The sequence below is a fragment of the Dicentrarchus labrax genome, unplaced genomic scaffold (assembly GCF_905237075.1).
Source record: "Dicentrarchus labrax unplaced genomic scaffold, dlabrax2021, whole genome shotgun sequence".
In the NCBI taxonomy this organism is placed as follows: Eukaryota; Metazoa; Chordata; class Actinopteri; family Moronidae; genus Dicentrarchus; species Dicentrarchus labrax.
Genome location: NW_026136711.1, coordinates 19,929,660 through 19,945,415, shown reverse-complemented (window position 1 = coordinate 19,945,415; position 15,756 = coordinate 19,929,660). Strand labels below are relative to the sequence as shown.

General features: G+C 38.0%; 1 protein-coding gene across 1 annotated transcript; it reads left to right on the top strand.

The window, feature by feature from the left end:
* The first annotated feature begins 2,127 nt into the window (after window positions 1-2,127).
* LOC127371790 (S-adenosylhomocysteine hydrolase-like protein 1) lies at window positions 2,128-15,353 on the top strand. The gene is made up of 17 exons (XM_051414869.1): window positions 2,128-2,638; window positions 6,008-6,119; window positions 6,338-6,481; window positions 6,700-6,800; window positions 7,217-7,319; window positions 8,056-8,150; window positions 8,332-8,438; window positions 8,541-8,657; window positions 9,570-9,633; window positions 9,991-10,079; window positions 10,340-10,410; window positions 10,508-10,602; window positions 10,778-10,876; window positions 11,313-11,381; window positions 11,655-11,733; window positions 12,017-12,137; window positions 12,453-15,353. The coding sequence occupies exons 1-17, from the start codon at window positions 2,459-2,461 to the stop codon at window positions 12,457-12,459; spliced, it is 1,653 nt and encodes a 550-aa protein (XP_051270829.1). The 5' UTR covers window positions 2,128-2,458; the 3' UTR covers window positions 12,460-15,353.
* Window positions 15,354-15,756: the final 403 nt, after the last annotated feature.

The window sequence follows — 15,756 nt, the reverse complement described above, 5'->3', positions numbered from 1 at the left end:
ACTATTACTGGGCTTTATGCAGGTCTATGCAGGTATGGCGAATAAAGTTATGTAAAAAATGTCTAAATCCTGGCTTTGCATGCAACCTTTGTATTTGCTTGTGATGTAAAATGCACCAATGCAGGTACACCAATACAGTGTTTGCCGATACAAATTTGATGCTTTTGATCATTCTTCATCACAGAGTGCCTCTGTTGATACTATCAAAGTATGTCAAGCTATTAAACACATTCACTGCAGAATTAAATGCTTTTATAAACTTACATTTTTGTTAAAGGGCTGCTGGACAATTGCTCCTTTCAGATCAGGATCATAACAACAATCATAACTGAAACTTATATGAGCATCTTTTCCCTGAAAATAGAGATGAAACATGAAGTATGGGGTGAAGGTAGTGATGATTGAGCTGGTTACCTCTTTGGTTTTTATGCAAATTCAAGACTGTTATTTACCTTTCTGTTCCCACGTCTCCATCAATATTGATAACTTTGACTGTGCAAGGATGTGTTCATCAGTTGAAGTTGCACCAGGATGTTTTGTGTGACCTCTATTCATGAATTACAACCTGAATGTCCCTTGCTGGTTCACGTTGGGAAGTCTAACTAACTCTAAGTTATTTTAGCTTTTGTCAGGTTGCTGCACCATGCAACCTTACAGCATATTCTTTACTCATGCACATTAGACACAAATAATGTTGCTCAAGGAACAGTCACCTGCATTGCTTTCAGTTTTGTTTGAGGTACTTTTTAGTAAATTTTCCTGTTTGTGAGGCTCTGGAGCTTTCCACAGCATGCATTACACTCTTTTCAAATGGTTGCGTGCCATGCTCTCTCCCTTCCTTCTGCAGAGAGGCTTTTGGGGCTTAATGAGAAGTAGAGGAGTGTAGTCCCTCTGGGCTGCAATCATGTGAATGTCACGGAGCAAGGATAACCTATTGATTAATTCATATAATGTTATAACACTCTACCATAACTAACTGAAACTGCAACTATTGGTTTAGAGCTGACTGGCACAGAACAAATATAGTGAGAACTGGCCGTGTCAGATAGGGTTGTGTCTTACATTTAATCATATTTGAATATAGTGCACATGCAGAAGAAAAATCTACTTCCACTGCCACACTGTGTCGTGACAGAAGACTTTTTGGAGAGTGTGTTTATTTCGCAATCTCAAGCCTGAGGGAGCATGCGTGCTGAATGAGGATTCATATGAGCTTAATGATGCATTTATTGGGAATGGGAACAGTATGAACTCTTTACCCCTGTTCCAGTCCTTACACACAAGTGTAACGGTGTTTTTGAGCGTCCAACCAGGTAGAATGAAAACATGACAATAATTAAATGAGTGAAAAATAATTTTCAATAAAGTGATGTGATGGAAACTGTTTGGCTTTCTCTTTGCTGTGATCAAAACTCAGTATTTTTCCAAACGATACACGTCTTTCATAGTGTAATGGCAGTACACTGTTCTGCATATTATGCAAATTAGTCTATATATTATATACTTCAGACATTTCCTGATTTGAAGGTGTAAATAAAGTGGGATAAAACTATTAAATAAAATTGCATTCGTGTGGCTGCTTTCAGAAGATAAGATTAGATAGACTTTATTGATACAACAATGGGGAAATTCACTTGTTACAGCAGCTCCAGATACAAAACAGCAGAATAGATAAAAAAATACACATTAAATAAAAATTGAATAGAAAAATACAAGATATAATAGAAAAACAAAAAATAAGAATAATATATAAATTAATATATATAGTTATATTTACACTATATACACCTTTTTATATAGCCTACAGTTGTGATTGATAATAGAACAATGCACAGGTCACAGCAGGAAGGAGGGGGACGGTGTAGAAATAAATGTAACAGCACAACCATATATACAGCAGTGTCATTTAAAGGTAAGTAAAAGTAAGAAAGATCATTACTCAAGATACGGTGCTCTGGCGGAAATGGGCGCGTTAAATTTAGCCGAAACAGAAACACAACACAGCCTACAATAATCCCCATAACACACCGTTATCATTCTCGTTGTCTTTGTTGTCCCACCGTCCTTGAACGCAGCTGTGTAACCTCACCGCCCCCTCAGTCTGTTAGTAACCGCCCACAAAGTTACTCAGCCAGGTGACAGCTGAGCCAGCAGGGACCCAGCACGGCTGCACTCTACGCAACATAACGATATCTGTCAGTGCCACATCAACGCGGAGCCCACACACACCGCTGCTCAACTTTTATTTTCTGTGTTGTTGTTGTTGTTGTCTTTTGTTTGTTTTTTTTACACGTACGTTATTTGAACGCCTCTCTTTCCGCTCGTTGTTGCGGAGCAGCCTGCTAGCAGCGCGAGGATATAATTAACGTTCGCGTGTGACGTTAAGACCAGAGAAGGCTCAACGGTTGTAACGTTATTTGTATTTGTGAGCCGCTAACGTTACACAGCCGCCGTCAACATGTCAGATCCGGTCGGGGAGGCGAAGTTGGAGGTGAAACAGGCGAGCAAAGAGGTGAAAGAGAGCGAAAACGTAGCGGAAAAATACTCTGCCATGACCGTGAGCAAGAATAGTGAAATGAACATGGGAGAGCTGTCGTCCGCCTTCAGCGCTGTGCCCACTCACAAACCAGTTAAAAAGGTAAGTTACACAGTGCAGCTATTGTGTGCTGATCATTTTAATCAGTTAGTGTGTAAGGGGTCAGTTGTACCCCAAATCATGGGTTTACAATGTGTTACACACTACTATTTACTGCCCACAATATCATAATATTGTTAGTATATTAGGAAGGCATTCGTAATTAGTCTAATAATTAATATCCTCCAGTGCTTTGCTAAATAAGGGGAGTAAATGCCAAGTAGCTTTACACATACAAGGAATTTGCCTTGGTAATAGACATAAGACAAATAATAGAGACAATAAAAGGAGCCAATATATACAAATATAAAAGGATAAAACAGAATTTATATACATTTAAGGGAATTTACATTGAAATTATATATTTTTTTAATATGCACCAATAAGGATTTCCATAACAGAGAATATAAACTAATATGAATTGTCTAAATCTGTGTAAAATAAAGCCTACAATACAGTGTGATATAGGTATATTATATGTTACCCAAAAAAAGTCTGTTTTTCTTTACCCAGACTGTGAAGTAGTAAGAAGGGACACTTTGTGCAGGTTGTGCTTAAGAGTATTTTAAAGTTACCGTTGTCTACATGTGTAGAATGACTGATACTGAAAGTTTGTTTTCTTAAACCTCAAAAGTCTAAACAAAAAGACCAGTTCTATTTCCTCTACAGAGACAATCAGTTTCACCTAACTTGCTTGTTTCCTAACCATGTCCACTTCAAGGAAACAACAGAAAAATGTATAAAGGATGTTAACTGACACCTTCAAGGAAGGAGGAAGAGTTGGACCTGGAATTCTTGGGGCTTTAGACCTTAAAGTATTTGCACACCTCATTTACGTTGGAGTGGACACATGATTACAGATTTCAGACAAAATGCACACTCTAACCTGTTTTTGGGTTAGCCAGAGTAATAGCAACATGATCTCTCTGTATAGTGCATTACAATTCAACAGCACCTCAATCAAAGTACATCCTGCAAAATGATCATACAGTTGAATCAGCACCTCACACTATAACCGTCATGAAAGCAGGATTTAAAGGCGGGACTGTTTTATTAGCCTACATTAATACCTAATAAACCTGAAACAGAGTGTATAGCTCAACTGTGATCAGGAAACAGCTTGAGATTTGTTAGTCAGCCTGGTTGCCTCAGTATAGACTAGCTGTTTCACATCCTCATTCTCTTCATGGGACGGATCTCAAGTAGAACAGTTTGGGATATATGTTTGGTTGAGGAGTTTAAAGTTGTGCTCACTGGGTAGATGCGTGGGTGTCTTTAACACAAGGGGCAGGAAGTATTTTATCATCATATCATCTGGTGCCAAATAATAAAACAGAAATTAGGTCATGGTAATACAGTTACCATAAATCCCATTTATATTTAACAACTTTATGCCCAACCTAGAATCCAACAAGGCAAAGCTTTTAACCCACTTCCCCACCGTGAACTAGAGACAGCTCCTGTAAATATGAATTCATTTGTGGTCGTGTTTGTAAGACACAGCAAGGAAAAAGTGTTAAATGATGGCTGCTGTCATTTGTCATGTAAGTAAAGGTTGCCCAACAGTTTGCTGTGTCCATGTGGTTTTTGCCCTCAGTGATCCAGGGTCAAAGCCCAGGGGTAGACAGATATTTGGACATAGAAATGATTAGCTTGTGTTAAGGTGTTATGTTACAGATGTTTAGTTTAATGGTTATGTCTTGTGGTTAATATTTAGGCATTAATGGCAAAGCCTACAAATGATTATGCATGGAAATGAGGTTGGAGATGCTTGTTTGGAGATTAAGTATGTGGTTTTCTGTGGTTGTGTAAAATTTTACTTACTCAATCATGCCCTTTTAATAATATTTGTCCCAGTTATCTCCTTGACGGGCATTTAAAAACAATACTGTAGGCAAGAAAAGGTATAGTTAAAAGTTTGGAAAGAACCACCACACAGGAAATTATGTCTTAAGTCTTTTTCAGCACTAGTCCTAGAGTCTATAAGCACATTATAATACAATGAATGAATAAAATCTTTAATATGGTTCTCAGTCAGTATCAGTCAGGCTTTGGGCCCTGCAGTCCATCCCATTCTGTCCTGTCCAGGGAGAAAGTATGTGGTGTCTTGTCACCTTAATCTCAAGAAAACAGCTTTGCATTGTTCTTCGTTGCCGTGTTATTTTCACTGGTATGTGGAAGGTTTTCAGGACCAGGTCTAAAGCTAGAAACTAGAGACTGACCATATCAGAATGAAGAATCTCACTCCCATTCAAAGATGAAGAGAATGAAGCTGAGTGATAAAAGGAACCAAATTTTACACTTTAGTCTGATTTATAAACATCTAATTCAATCTCCCCATGCTCTGATTCTTGATATCTCATAGTTTAAAGAGTTAAAAACCTCACCTGTCCTGGTAAAGAAAAAAGAAAACAAAAAACATTCCTGAAACTGCTCAGGTGTAGAGATCTGCTCGACAACTTCTCCATACCTGAGGAGATAACGTTACTGCACCTAGAGGATTTTTCTCTCTATCTCATGTTGCTTCGATGCACAATCCCTATCAGCAACAAAAGAAACCTGTTTACTGCTGCGATTAAAAAGTAGCTGATCAGACATAAAGCTCAGTACACACAACAAAACAGCAGTTCTATATCTTGCAGACACACACACTTATGTTATCTACTCATCTGGATGCAGACTAAATAAAGTGTAAGTGAGGCACTAATTGTCATACCACAACATTATAATACATTACAATATAATATTATAATTCATATTGTGGGTAATTATCATATTTAATATCTAATTAATTCACATTAGTTTACAGACCACAGTGGATTTTAAATGCAGTTAATTAGCTGAAGAGCTGCATGATTTTTATCTGTCTGGAAGTTTTGGGATTGCAACAAAGCTGTGGTAAACTGAATCCAATAGAAATGTGGCTTTGGCAGCTTAATTTTTTGGTCAGCTTTAAATCTATCTCGATGACGCAATGTGTGTGTTGGTCTGCAGCCAGACATCTATTTTTGTCAAAACAACAACATAAAGTTCCTCGTTTGAGTCGGATTATTATGTTGCCAAAGTGTTTTTTAGTAAAGATCTTCATTTCTCTTCATTCCACTCGATCCAAATTTGGTCATGGCTGAAGCCATATTAACAAGGCCTCAAGCAACACAACAAAATAAACAAGTCCAACTCCCATTTCTACTCAAAGAAGGATTGGTTGTCTACACAATATCCAGCCTACAGCTGAACCATAATATGAGCTTTTAAATTACTCAGAGGTTTGTTTTACAGTTCGATTTGTATCCTCTTAAAATAACTTCAGTTTAAACCATCTATGAGAGCATTCAACTAACAGCGTTTAACATTATTTTAATTTTACAACAGCAAATACAGTTTGTGGAGGACAAGCAGGAGTTCAGCAGGTTCCCTACCAAGGCAGGCCGTCGCTCCCTGTCTCGCTCCATCTCTCAGTCATCCACAGACAGCTACAGCTCCGGTAAGAAGGAGAGACAGCCAGATACATGTGTGCACCAGGGTTATAATATTTTACGTGAACTTATACATTTGTTACTATATATGTTAACTGAGCTTCAGAGTGTTACAAGGAAGGCAAAGAGAGGATGGTGGATATGAAGCTCTAAGTCCTGGGTCTTCAACGGGCCTGCGAGTAGCTTTAATTTGGCAAGTTTTTTGAGAACCTTGTTTCCTTTCCAGCTGCGTCCTATACGGATAGCTCTGACGACGAGACCTCACCACGAGACAAACCTCAGGTCAACTCCAAGGGCAGCAGTGACTTCTGTGTCAAGAACATCAAACAGGCTGAATTTGGCAGGCGTGAGATTGAGATCGCAGAACAGGGTAAGACGATGCCCATAAATTCACCATTTTACTTGTCTAATTAATCTAAAAGACCTCTGTCATAATATGTTGCATCTAAACCAAGCATTATTCAGAATTTATAGAATATCAAACGTTTAAAGTTTAATTACCCAGAGGAGTTTTGTGAGATTCTTTTGCATCGTCTGCTTTGCTGTCTTCCTCACTCATCTCTTTTTATGTTCTGATGTTGTTTTCAGATATGTCGGCGCTGATCTCACTCAGGAAGAGAGCACAGAGTGAGAAACCATTGGCAGGTGCCAAAATTGTGGGCTGCACTCACATCACTGCCCAGACTGCAGTAAGACTTCTCTATCTCACGTTGAGCTTTAACAATCCAGCAAAGGCTGCAATGTGATAGTGCCTCTTAATCAGAAAAGGATTTTAGGTCAATTTTATTCACAGCTTCTCCACATTTACTGACTAGAAAACTGAACTTTTTACACCAACTCTCATTTTACTTGAGTCTTAAACGGTTAAAGGAGTTTTTATTTCCATAAAATACACATTTGGCTGTGTTTCAACCACCAGCAGATCCCACTGAGCCAAATACAGTATGTGATCAAACTGTGTCGCAGATGTAATAAAAACCTGGTTCATTGTAACCTTCAGTGTTCTTGAATAATACACTGATAAGTGGTCTATTCGTGACAAGAGAAAAGCTCTGTCTTATTTGACAATCTTCTAATTATTTCCTTCTTACCTGCATTTTTTCAGGTGCTGATCGAGACTCTGGTGGCTCTTGGGGCTCAGTGTCGCTGGACTGCATGTAACATATACTCTACTCAGAATGAAGTGGCTGCTGCTCTGTCAGAGACCGGTAAGCAATAGAAAAGGTGAAAAACATTTTGTTTTGGAGATTGAATACAGGCAATGGATAATGTTTTTGCCCCTTACTAACTTTGAGGTGTGGAAGTCCATAAATGTTTCCCTATCAGCAGAGGTGTGCTTCACCATGTGAGCATCTCGTGTCTTTTATAACCAGGGATACAGTTTGGAAATGTTTAATAAACTCTTGAAAAATCAGCCCTGCAGAGATAATGGGAACACATAAGATTTGCCATTCAGTGAAGTAACAGCACTACTTGAGCCTTTTATCTGTCGTTGCTATGTGATGGTTTAAGTATGTACTAAATTTCCACAGTAGACCTTTCATGATGTGACAAGCTGTGGGGGTCACAACAGATTTATGAGTCGCTCCATGGAGATCATGCATTTTATGGGGGTTCAATTTGTGTCTGCTATCCAGTACAATATTGCTATGCATAGACTACTACATGCTGAGCTGTTTTATCAAAAAAACATACATTTACATTAAAATAGAGGGCACTTGGAAAGCTCAACTGTGTGCCACTGCTGTTACTTTGTCCTCATTCATTGTCATATGTGCAGGTTGAGAAATAGTTTGGTTCTTTAATGGCAGCATACTCTCTGTCTCTGTTTTGGACAATTGGTCATGTTCATCAATTTAGACTGAATGAACACGATACAAACGTGGGCTTGTTGATGCGAGATTCTTCAAGATATTACCCATCATGTCATGTGTCATGTTTCAGGTGTGGCTGTGTTTGCCTGGAAAGGGGAGTCTGAGGATGATTTCTGGTGGTGTATCGACCGCTGTGTCAACAACGAGGGTTGGCAGCCTAACATGGTATGTGGAGATGTTTCTAGTTCCACCTTTTGTGAGGAGACAGTTTGTGTACAAATAGACTGTGATATGACAGTGCAGTACATTTATTTGTCTGTGTGCCCAATAGGAAGCCTCTGTGTTATCACTGTCTCTTTAACAACAATCATTTTCATAGAGTAAAATCACATTTCTTATCTGTTAGATCCTTGATGATGGAGGAGACTTGACACACTGGATGTACAAGAAATACCCCAATGTATTCAAGAAGATCAGGGGCATTGTAGAGGAGAGTGTCACCGGGGTTCACAGGTGATCTACTGCTTAATGGATATACATTTAAAATATACAGTTAGACACCCACAGCAACACTCACCAACATGAAGTTTCTACCTCCCTCTCTCCTCTTTCTAGGTTGTATCAGCTGTCTAAAGCTGGAAAGCTGTGCGTACCGGCTATGAATGTAAATGACTCTGTGACAAAGCAGAAGTTTGACAACCTGTACTGCTGCAGAGAGTCAATCCTGGACGGGTGAGTAAGCTTGAGTTGGAGGTATTTTGTTGTTGGAAGGCTGAATAATAACAAAATGGAACTGATGTTGAAACGCTACACAGTTTATTTATCGGACAGCTTTTACAGTCATTAGTAAGGTTTGCAAGAAAACACAACATCCAACGAAGGGCCTTGCTTGTATCGCGTAAACAATCTGCAGTTTAATACACTCAAAGAAAAAGTCACATCCTTCACTCCTGAGTCAGTGCCACATTCTTAACATTAGAACCATGTCTGTTGTAACACTGGAGTGACGTAAAGGTCAGGAAACATTGCTGCCATCACAGGACCCCCGGCCCATAAAGATCAAATTCACATATCACCTCGATAGCTTTTAAAAAAGGCTGTTGCCCTTGTAATACTCCTCTACTGTGCACCCTGCAAACTCTCTAGACTCTGCACAACATGAGCAAAACAGCCTGAGAACATAACCGTTGCATTTATTACCCTCCTGTTAATTATCACCACACCGGCATGTAAATAGTCTAGTACTCTTTAACAATTTCTCTGTAGTCCATGTTTTATGCACCCACCACTCGTAATTTATTGCTTTTCCTTCTGATTAATTATCTGCACTGTAGTCTTGTCTGGTACACTGAGGTCTTGTAGCAGGTGTTCCATTATGAGTAATGCCACTAAATGCTTTATTGCACTGGAGTATTTAAATAAACTAATATGTTTTGTATAAAGAAGAAGTTTATTATTCCACAGTCATATTATCCAGAACTGTAAGAAAGTTATACTGTCACAGAAAACAAAGCTTTGAAATGGATATTTTGGACAGGTCAGCAAGGATTTTTGTAGTATGCCAGATTTTAGAGTGTTAAGATACAGATTGGCAGTTTTTCACCTCCACAAAATGTGCTAATTTTATGTCTCAAACCTCTCTAGTTTGAAGAGGACCACAGATGTCATGTTCGGAGGCAAACAGGTGGTCGTATGTGGGTACGGTGAGGTGAGATACTTCTTTTAACATTTACATATAACACATTAATATCAATCATATAGCTGTGAAAACATTTATAATGATACATTGCAGTGTCAAAAGACAATCAACACAGGCCACGGACTCATAACACTGATAGCTGTCACCACCTTTCAGTGGAAAATATTTCCAGGACATTAAATATAACTGTCTGACTGTTGAGTCTAGATGATGTTAAAGCATCAACATTTGCAGCGCCTGTACCTAGAGCCTTGATGGTTTTGTGTTAAGATGGCTCATGTTTAAATACTGATACTGATGAGGTCAGGGTAATAATTGCCATATGTAACTCTGCTGGTCATACAGTATATCCTCTTGTCTTTGCAGGTTGGAAAAGGTTGCTGTGCCGCTCTGAAAGCTCTGGGAGCCGTCGTCTGTGTTACAGAGATTGATCCCATCTGTGGGCTGCAGGCCTGGTGAGAAACAAGAACTGGGATGAGCTCTATGTGGAATGTGTTGAATGTCATAAATATATGAACATAGCATGGCATAGCAAGTTTGTTAATTATTTAACAAACATATTTTTAAACTTAAACACACTACATTAACCCAACAGGGAGCTCAGCCCTTCAGCTGAACTGAGTTGCTTGTCAATAAATAATAGATACTTTCCTGTTTGTCACAGTCCTCACTGAGGCTTAATGTGGGACCTTGTTTTTCTCTTGTTTGTAAACAGCATGGATGGATTCAGGGTGGTCAAGCTGAATGAGGTCATTCGCCAGGTTGATGTCATCATCACATGCACTGGTAACTAACACTGGTGTAACTGCTCATCAGGATGCACTGATTATAAGCTTTCAATCTGTGCCTGTGATTGAAGGTGAATCATTGTGTCTTTCTTTAGGGAACAAGAATGTGGTGACCAGAGACCAGCTGGACCGGATGAAAAATGGCTCTATTGTCTGCAACATGGGCCACTCCAATACTGAGATTGATGTGGTAAACTACTGTAGTGCTTAACGAGCTAAATATATCCTACAGACTGAGTTAATGTATTACATGTGCATGTTCAAATGTTTAAATAGCACTTAAAGGATTGCCCTAAGGGTCAGTCACATTGTGCTGAACTGTTATTTAGAACATGAAGGCCACTGATATTTCTCATCTCTTCCAGGCAAGTCTTAGGACCCCAGAGCTGACCTGGGAGAGAGTGCGCTCTCAGGTGGATCACATCATTTGGCCTGATGGCAAGAGGGTCATCCTCCTGGCTGAGGTAAATAATCTGTGTTTATCTCATTTGTGGAAAACAAATGAATATTAGCAGCAGGTTTAGCACATACAGAAACCCACCAATCTATTCTCCCCATTTTTATAACAATACTGCCATTACTTACTTTTAGATGGTGCTTAATAAAAACATTTAATTTGTAGAAAAGGTTTTTAACACAAACCAAAGGATAACATTTCTCCCTGTAGGAGTTTTTGATTTGCAGATTTACAGTAGAACTGTGATATTCCTAAAAGAACCAAAACTATTTCGTATAGAATTCCTGAAAGATTTTTAGAAAATGGTGAGAATTTTTTTTGAGAACTTTTTGACTAGTGCAGTCTCAACATGTTGATATACAAGGTTTCATTATGTTGGAACAGTGATACATAAACATACTTTTTAATGACTGTATTCTTGATAACGTTGTTTTCTTTCATAGGGACGTCTACTTAACCTCAGCTGCTCCACTGTCCCTACCTTCGTCTTGTCCATCACAGCCACCACTCAGGTAATGCGTTGATGCTACAAACAGCCTGCAATAAGCTATACAGCAGCTCAAGACAAACAATAGTTATTGCTGATGTCCACTGCAGATAGCATATAGGGTTCATTGTGTGCTTATTATTTGGCCGATCTGGCAGGTGAGCTCAGGATGATGATTTACACTTGCAATAACATGCTGCTTCTCTTAATATATCTGTTTTTATTGTTCATAATTACATTTATTGCTCTTCATTCAGTTCATAATGTGCATTATTTATTAATCCATGTTTGTGTTCAGGCCCTGGCCCTTATAGAGTTGTACAACGCTCCTGAGGGACGATACAAGCAGGATGTTTACTTGCTTCCCAAGAAGATGGGTGAGGATATATATTAACTTAACCCTGACCTGTTGTAGTTAAGTGTTTAAAGTAACTTTACTCATGGCTAGGCTGTGTGAATTATTTTATTCTCAGTCTTCCATGCAAATATATTTTGAGATTACAAGATGGAAATTGAAAATCTTACTCATGGCCCTTTGGTGATGGTGGCGCTATAACTGGCTCTGACCTTTTGAGCACAGTTCTACCCAGCATACATACTGGTTTCCTGTGTGGTGTATGTATTGCTGTCTTATTACAACATATCTGTGATCTGTTTCAGATGAATATGTGGCCAGTCTGCATCTGGCCACTTTTGATGCCCACCTGACAGAACTGTCTGACGATCAGGCAAAATACCTTGGGCTGAATAAGAACGGCCCTTTTAAACCCAACTACTACAGGTACCATTCAGCAAAGTTTGACCACAGAATACTTCAGAATAGTAGTGAAAATATGAAGCTAAAAGCTAATAATTAATTATTTATTAACATTTTTAGATAATTGTCTATAAAATGTCAAAATGTATATCCTAGATTAGAGTCATATTGCTTATTTTTTCTAACCAACAATCGAGCTGTAATTGCCATTTGTTTTAGATTTTGATAGATGGCTTGTAGTTACACACACATGCACACACAGAGGTATAAAATAAATAAGGGATTTGCTGTTAACATTTTCAAGCATTTCCTAACTAAACTTGTTCTTGGTATTCACAGGTATTAGACTGCGGGGGAACCACACCTCAGCACACCTAAAGGTGGTACAGAATATTACCTGTCCCTGAGACAAAAGAAAGATTTATGTATATTGTATTTTATACTCTTCACAGGACGCACAGCTTATATTTAGTTGTATTTACTGGCCACAGCAAGTTTCTCCTCTCTTGTGGCTTCCTACAGAACTGCACAGGGCACCCAGCTGGCTATGAACATCAATGTAACCACAGCATTTATATCTGCTGTTTAGGGAGATTTTTAGTTTCTGTTTCTATGCCCTCTGGCTCCTTGGTTATTTTAGAGTTCTGATAGATATTGAATAATGTATTAATATGTTGTGCCAAATTACTGTGACAGAGAAAGGTTATAGTTGTTGTGAAATGTTAATGGTTAGTTTTTTCAATTCAGATAAAACCTGCACTAAGTGATAATTTTGATATAAACGTTATATCAAATTCACTTCACTTAAAAATCCAACCCACCTAACTCTGAAGCTCACTGAGCTTTGTACCCACTGTTGACTCCAGAGGTCTGACATAAAGTCCTGGCTGGTGAATGAAGAAAACTGAGCTCCTAATGTGTTTCTGAGGAGTAGGTGGACCAAATCAGAGCTAAAAGGCCAGTGAATACTGAACTTACATTTATCAGGTGGCCTGAAATGTGACGTGCTATGTGTCAGCTGGATGTTTTAAGTAGGCAATTTGTTGCTTACAAATGAGCCATAACAACTTGATAATTTGATTGTAAATCAGGGCTGTTTTTCTGTCCATTTGGTTTCCACCCCAAGTGGTCAAACATCACTTGATGCAAATTTAAAGTTTCCTTTCTGCTTTGATGTGGCAGCATTCACTTACTTCATACATTCCATCCAAAAGATACAGAAGAAATATTCTCTGTAGTATCATCCACATTACTGGTAACCTTCAGCAGATCTGGGCTAAAAAATGAACTTTTTGACTATAACAAACATAAAAAAGGGAGCTTTGCATTTATTTTCTTGGAACAATACGTCCATTTATGAGGTTTTGGTGTCTGGTAAGAATAGTATCTAGTACCTCAGGGCATTCAAATATCTCAAATACTTTGTTAATATATTTTTATCAGATCAGCACTGTCTGACTTTAGTATCAATGTGTCAGTGTCATTCTCATGAAATAATTATTTACAGTAGATTTGTAAACTAGCTTTAGAGATTTTGATAGTCTATGATCAAAATCATCTGCAAGTCATCTGCAGATATGTATATTCTGTGTAAAGCTAACTCAAGTCACAGACTACGTGTTGGACAGTGTTATATACACTATGTTTATGCTGTATTGTATATGCAACAGCCTCTGATCAGCCAATCTCATCTTGGTATTTGCTGGAGTTCAACATTGAGTTTATTGTTGTATTTGTCACAAGACTCTGACCTTGTGTTAACAAGAGGATGTCTGTTTTTCTATGTAATATTTTAACAACAGAAAAGTAAACTTAAGTATCCAAATGCTCTGGGCCTAAACGTGAATAAGCTTCAGTCAGCACATTTAAACAGGTGTGATAGCTTTACCGTCTGTGTTATCTTGTGGTATTGCACCATTATTATAGCTTTAACCTTGTGTTTTGTTTTGTTTCCTGACTGTTTTCATTGTTCAAACGGCTTAAGCACTCTTTTGTGAGGATTGTTAAATGCACAAACTTATTGTACCACTTTTACTTCCATGTTCCCTTGTAATATTTTCTACATTTGTGGCCACATTAGACTTGAGTGATTATTATTATTATTTTTTTAATGCAAATTATATAGTGTGCAGGTGGTAGTTGTGTCTTGTTGAATTTAAAGCTCTTCAATGCTTCAATCTGCTGTATTTCACGCTGATAGTCTGTGGGCTGATCTTACTTCAAACGGTTGACAGTATTAGTGTCACTGCCAAGCCTGCTGCACCTTGTAGAGGGTTCCTCCACATGTATTTACTCAGCATCCTGTTGCATCACCCTTCACAAAACTTCATCCACAGAGTTGCAGGTAATTCCTGGACGTTTCTGTTTTTTTTAATTAGTTGATTTTGTCCGTTAGTCCTGCTGTTAATTGTACAGTAGCCTGCGTTATGCTACTGAAGTGCTTTCATCTTTGCACTAGCAGCTTTAAGGACATCAGAGCCAGGGACATTCAGTGAGGACATCAGCAAGATGAGCGCTGTAACCATGGTTACTGGTCAGTTGACGGTGCCTTGTGACTCACTTAGTAATCATATTCACAACTGTGTTTTTCTCCAAGAATGTTAATGCCCAATATGGTTGTTGTTCTGCAATATACAGTGAGAGCTATGCAGCAAAACATACTCAGTTTTCTTCTGCAATCGTGGAGAGTTGTTATTTCACATTACTCCAAAAATATGCATTACTGTAAGATGACTAACAGTTTTAGACATTAGTAGGCCAAATGTTATATTATGTTGTACCTAACCTTATGTACTTTTACATTTTAATGTATTTCATTCATCCCGGTTTCATTCTTGTAACAATCAAACATTTAAAATTCCTCAAACATTCATAATAGCACTTGAAAAATGCCTTTTCTAATGAATTCCTTTTGTTTTAACTAATAGTATCAATCATTTTACGTTTACGTTATGACTCTGTTATAGAGACAAATGAATGTGTTATTACTTACAGCTTGACTCTGGTCAAATTGAAATAAATAAGCATACCACTGTGATTTGACAGTTGTACACTGTTGCTGGTTTTAAGTTTTTGATGTGGATATAAAGTTATATAAATTATATATTCCTCACTGTATAAATTAGGCCTATATTTTCAACACTATCTGTAGTTTAGCCTGAAACACGATTTCAGCAGTATACACCATGTAAAATTTCTGTGCACAGTTCCCTTTAATAAACTGCTGTTTGAATTAGAAAATGGCTCAGATGCATCATTTTACAGACACTATAAGGCCTTATCTATCTAGCAAATGGATTTCCTACAACATCCATGTCAGGTAAGTGTCTGAAAAATAAATAAACCTGTAAATATTAGATCATGGCAATGTGGACAGCTGCCTCAGGGCAGTAACTGGTTTGTGGCAATTTAACTCATTGTAATAATGTAGAATATGCACCACTAAAGCATAGTGTAGTCACCATGAAGGCAATACACAGATAGCACAGTTTTAGAAGTAGAGAATGTTTTCATTTTGTTGAAGTTACATTGCATCAAGGTAAAATATAAAACCAGAGAAAACACGAAAACTGTAAGACAAATACCAACATATGTAAAGTAACAAATATATACAACTACTCGAATTAAATAACAAATAAAATAG

What these genes read in the sequence shown, in the direction of transcription:
- LOC127371790 (XM_051414869.1), top strand. Translation starts at nt 2,459, where the DNA reads ATGTCAGATCCGGTCGGGGAGGCGAAGTTGGAGGTGAAACAGGCGAGC. An exon ending in AGGGTTGGCAGCCTAACATG is followed by an intron (nt 8,151 to 8,331) that starts GTATGTGGAGAT and finishes CTTATCTGTTAG; the next exon opens with ATCCTTGATGATGGAGGAGA. An exon ending in AGAGAGTCAATCCTGGACGG is followed by an intron (nt 8,658 to 9,569) that starts GTGAGTAAGCTT and finishes AAACCTCTCTAG; the next exon opens with TTTGAAGAGGACCACAGATG.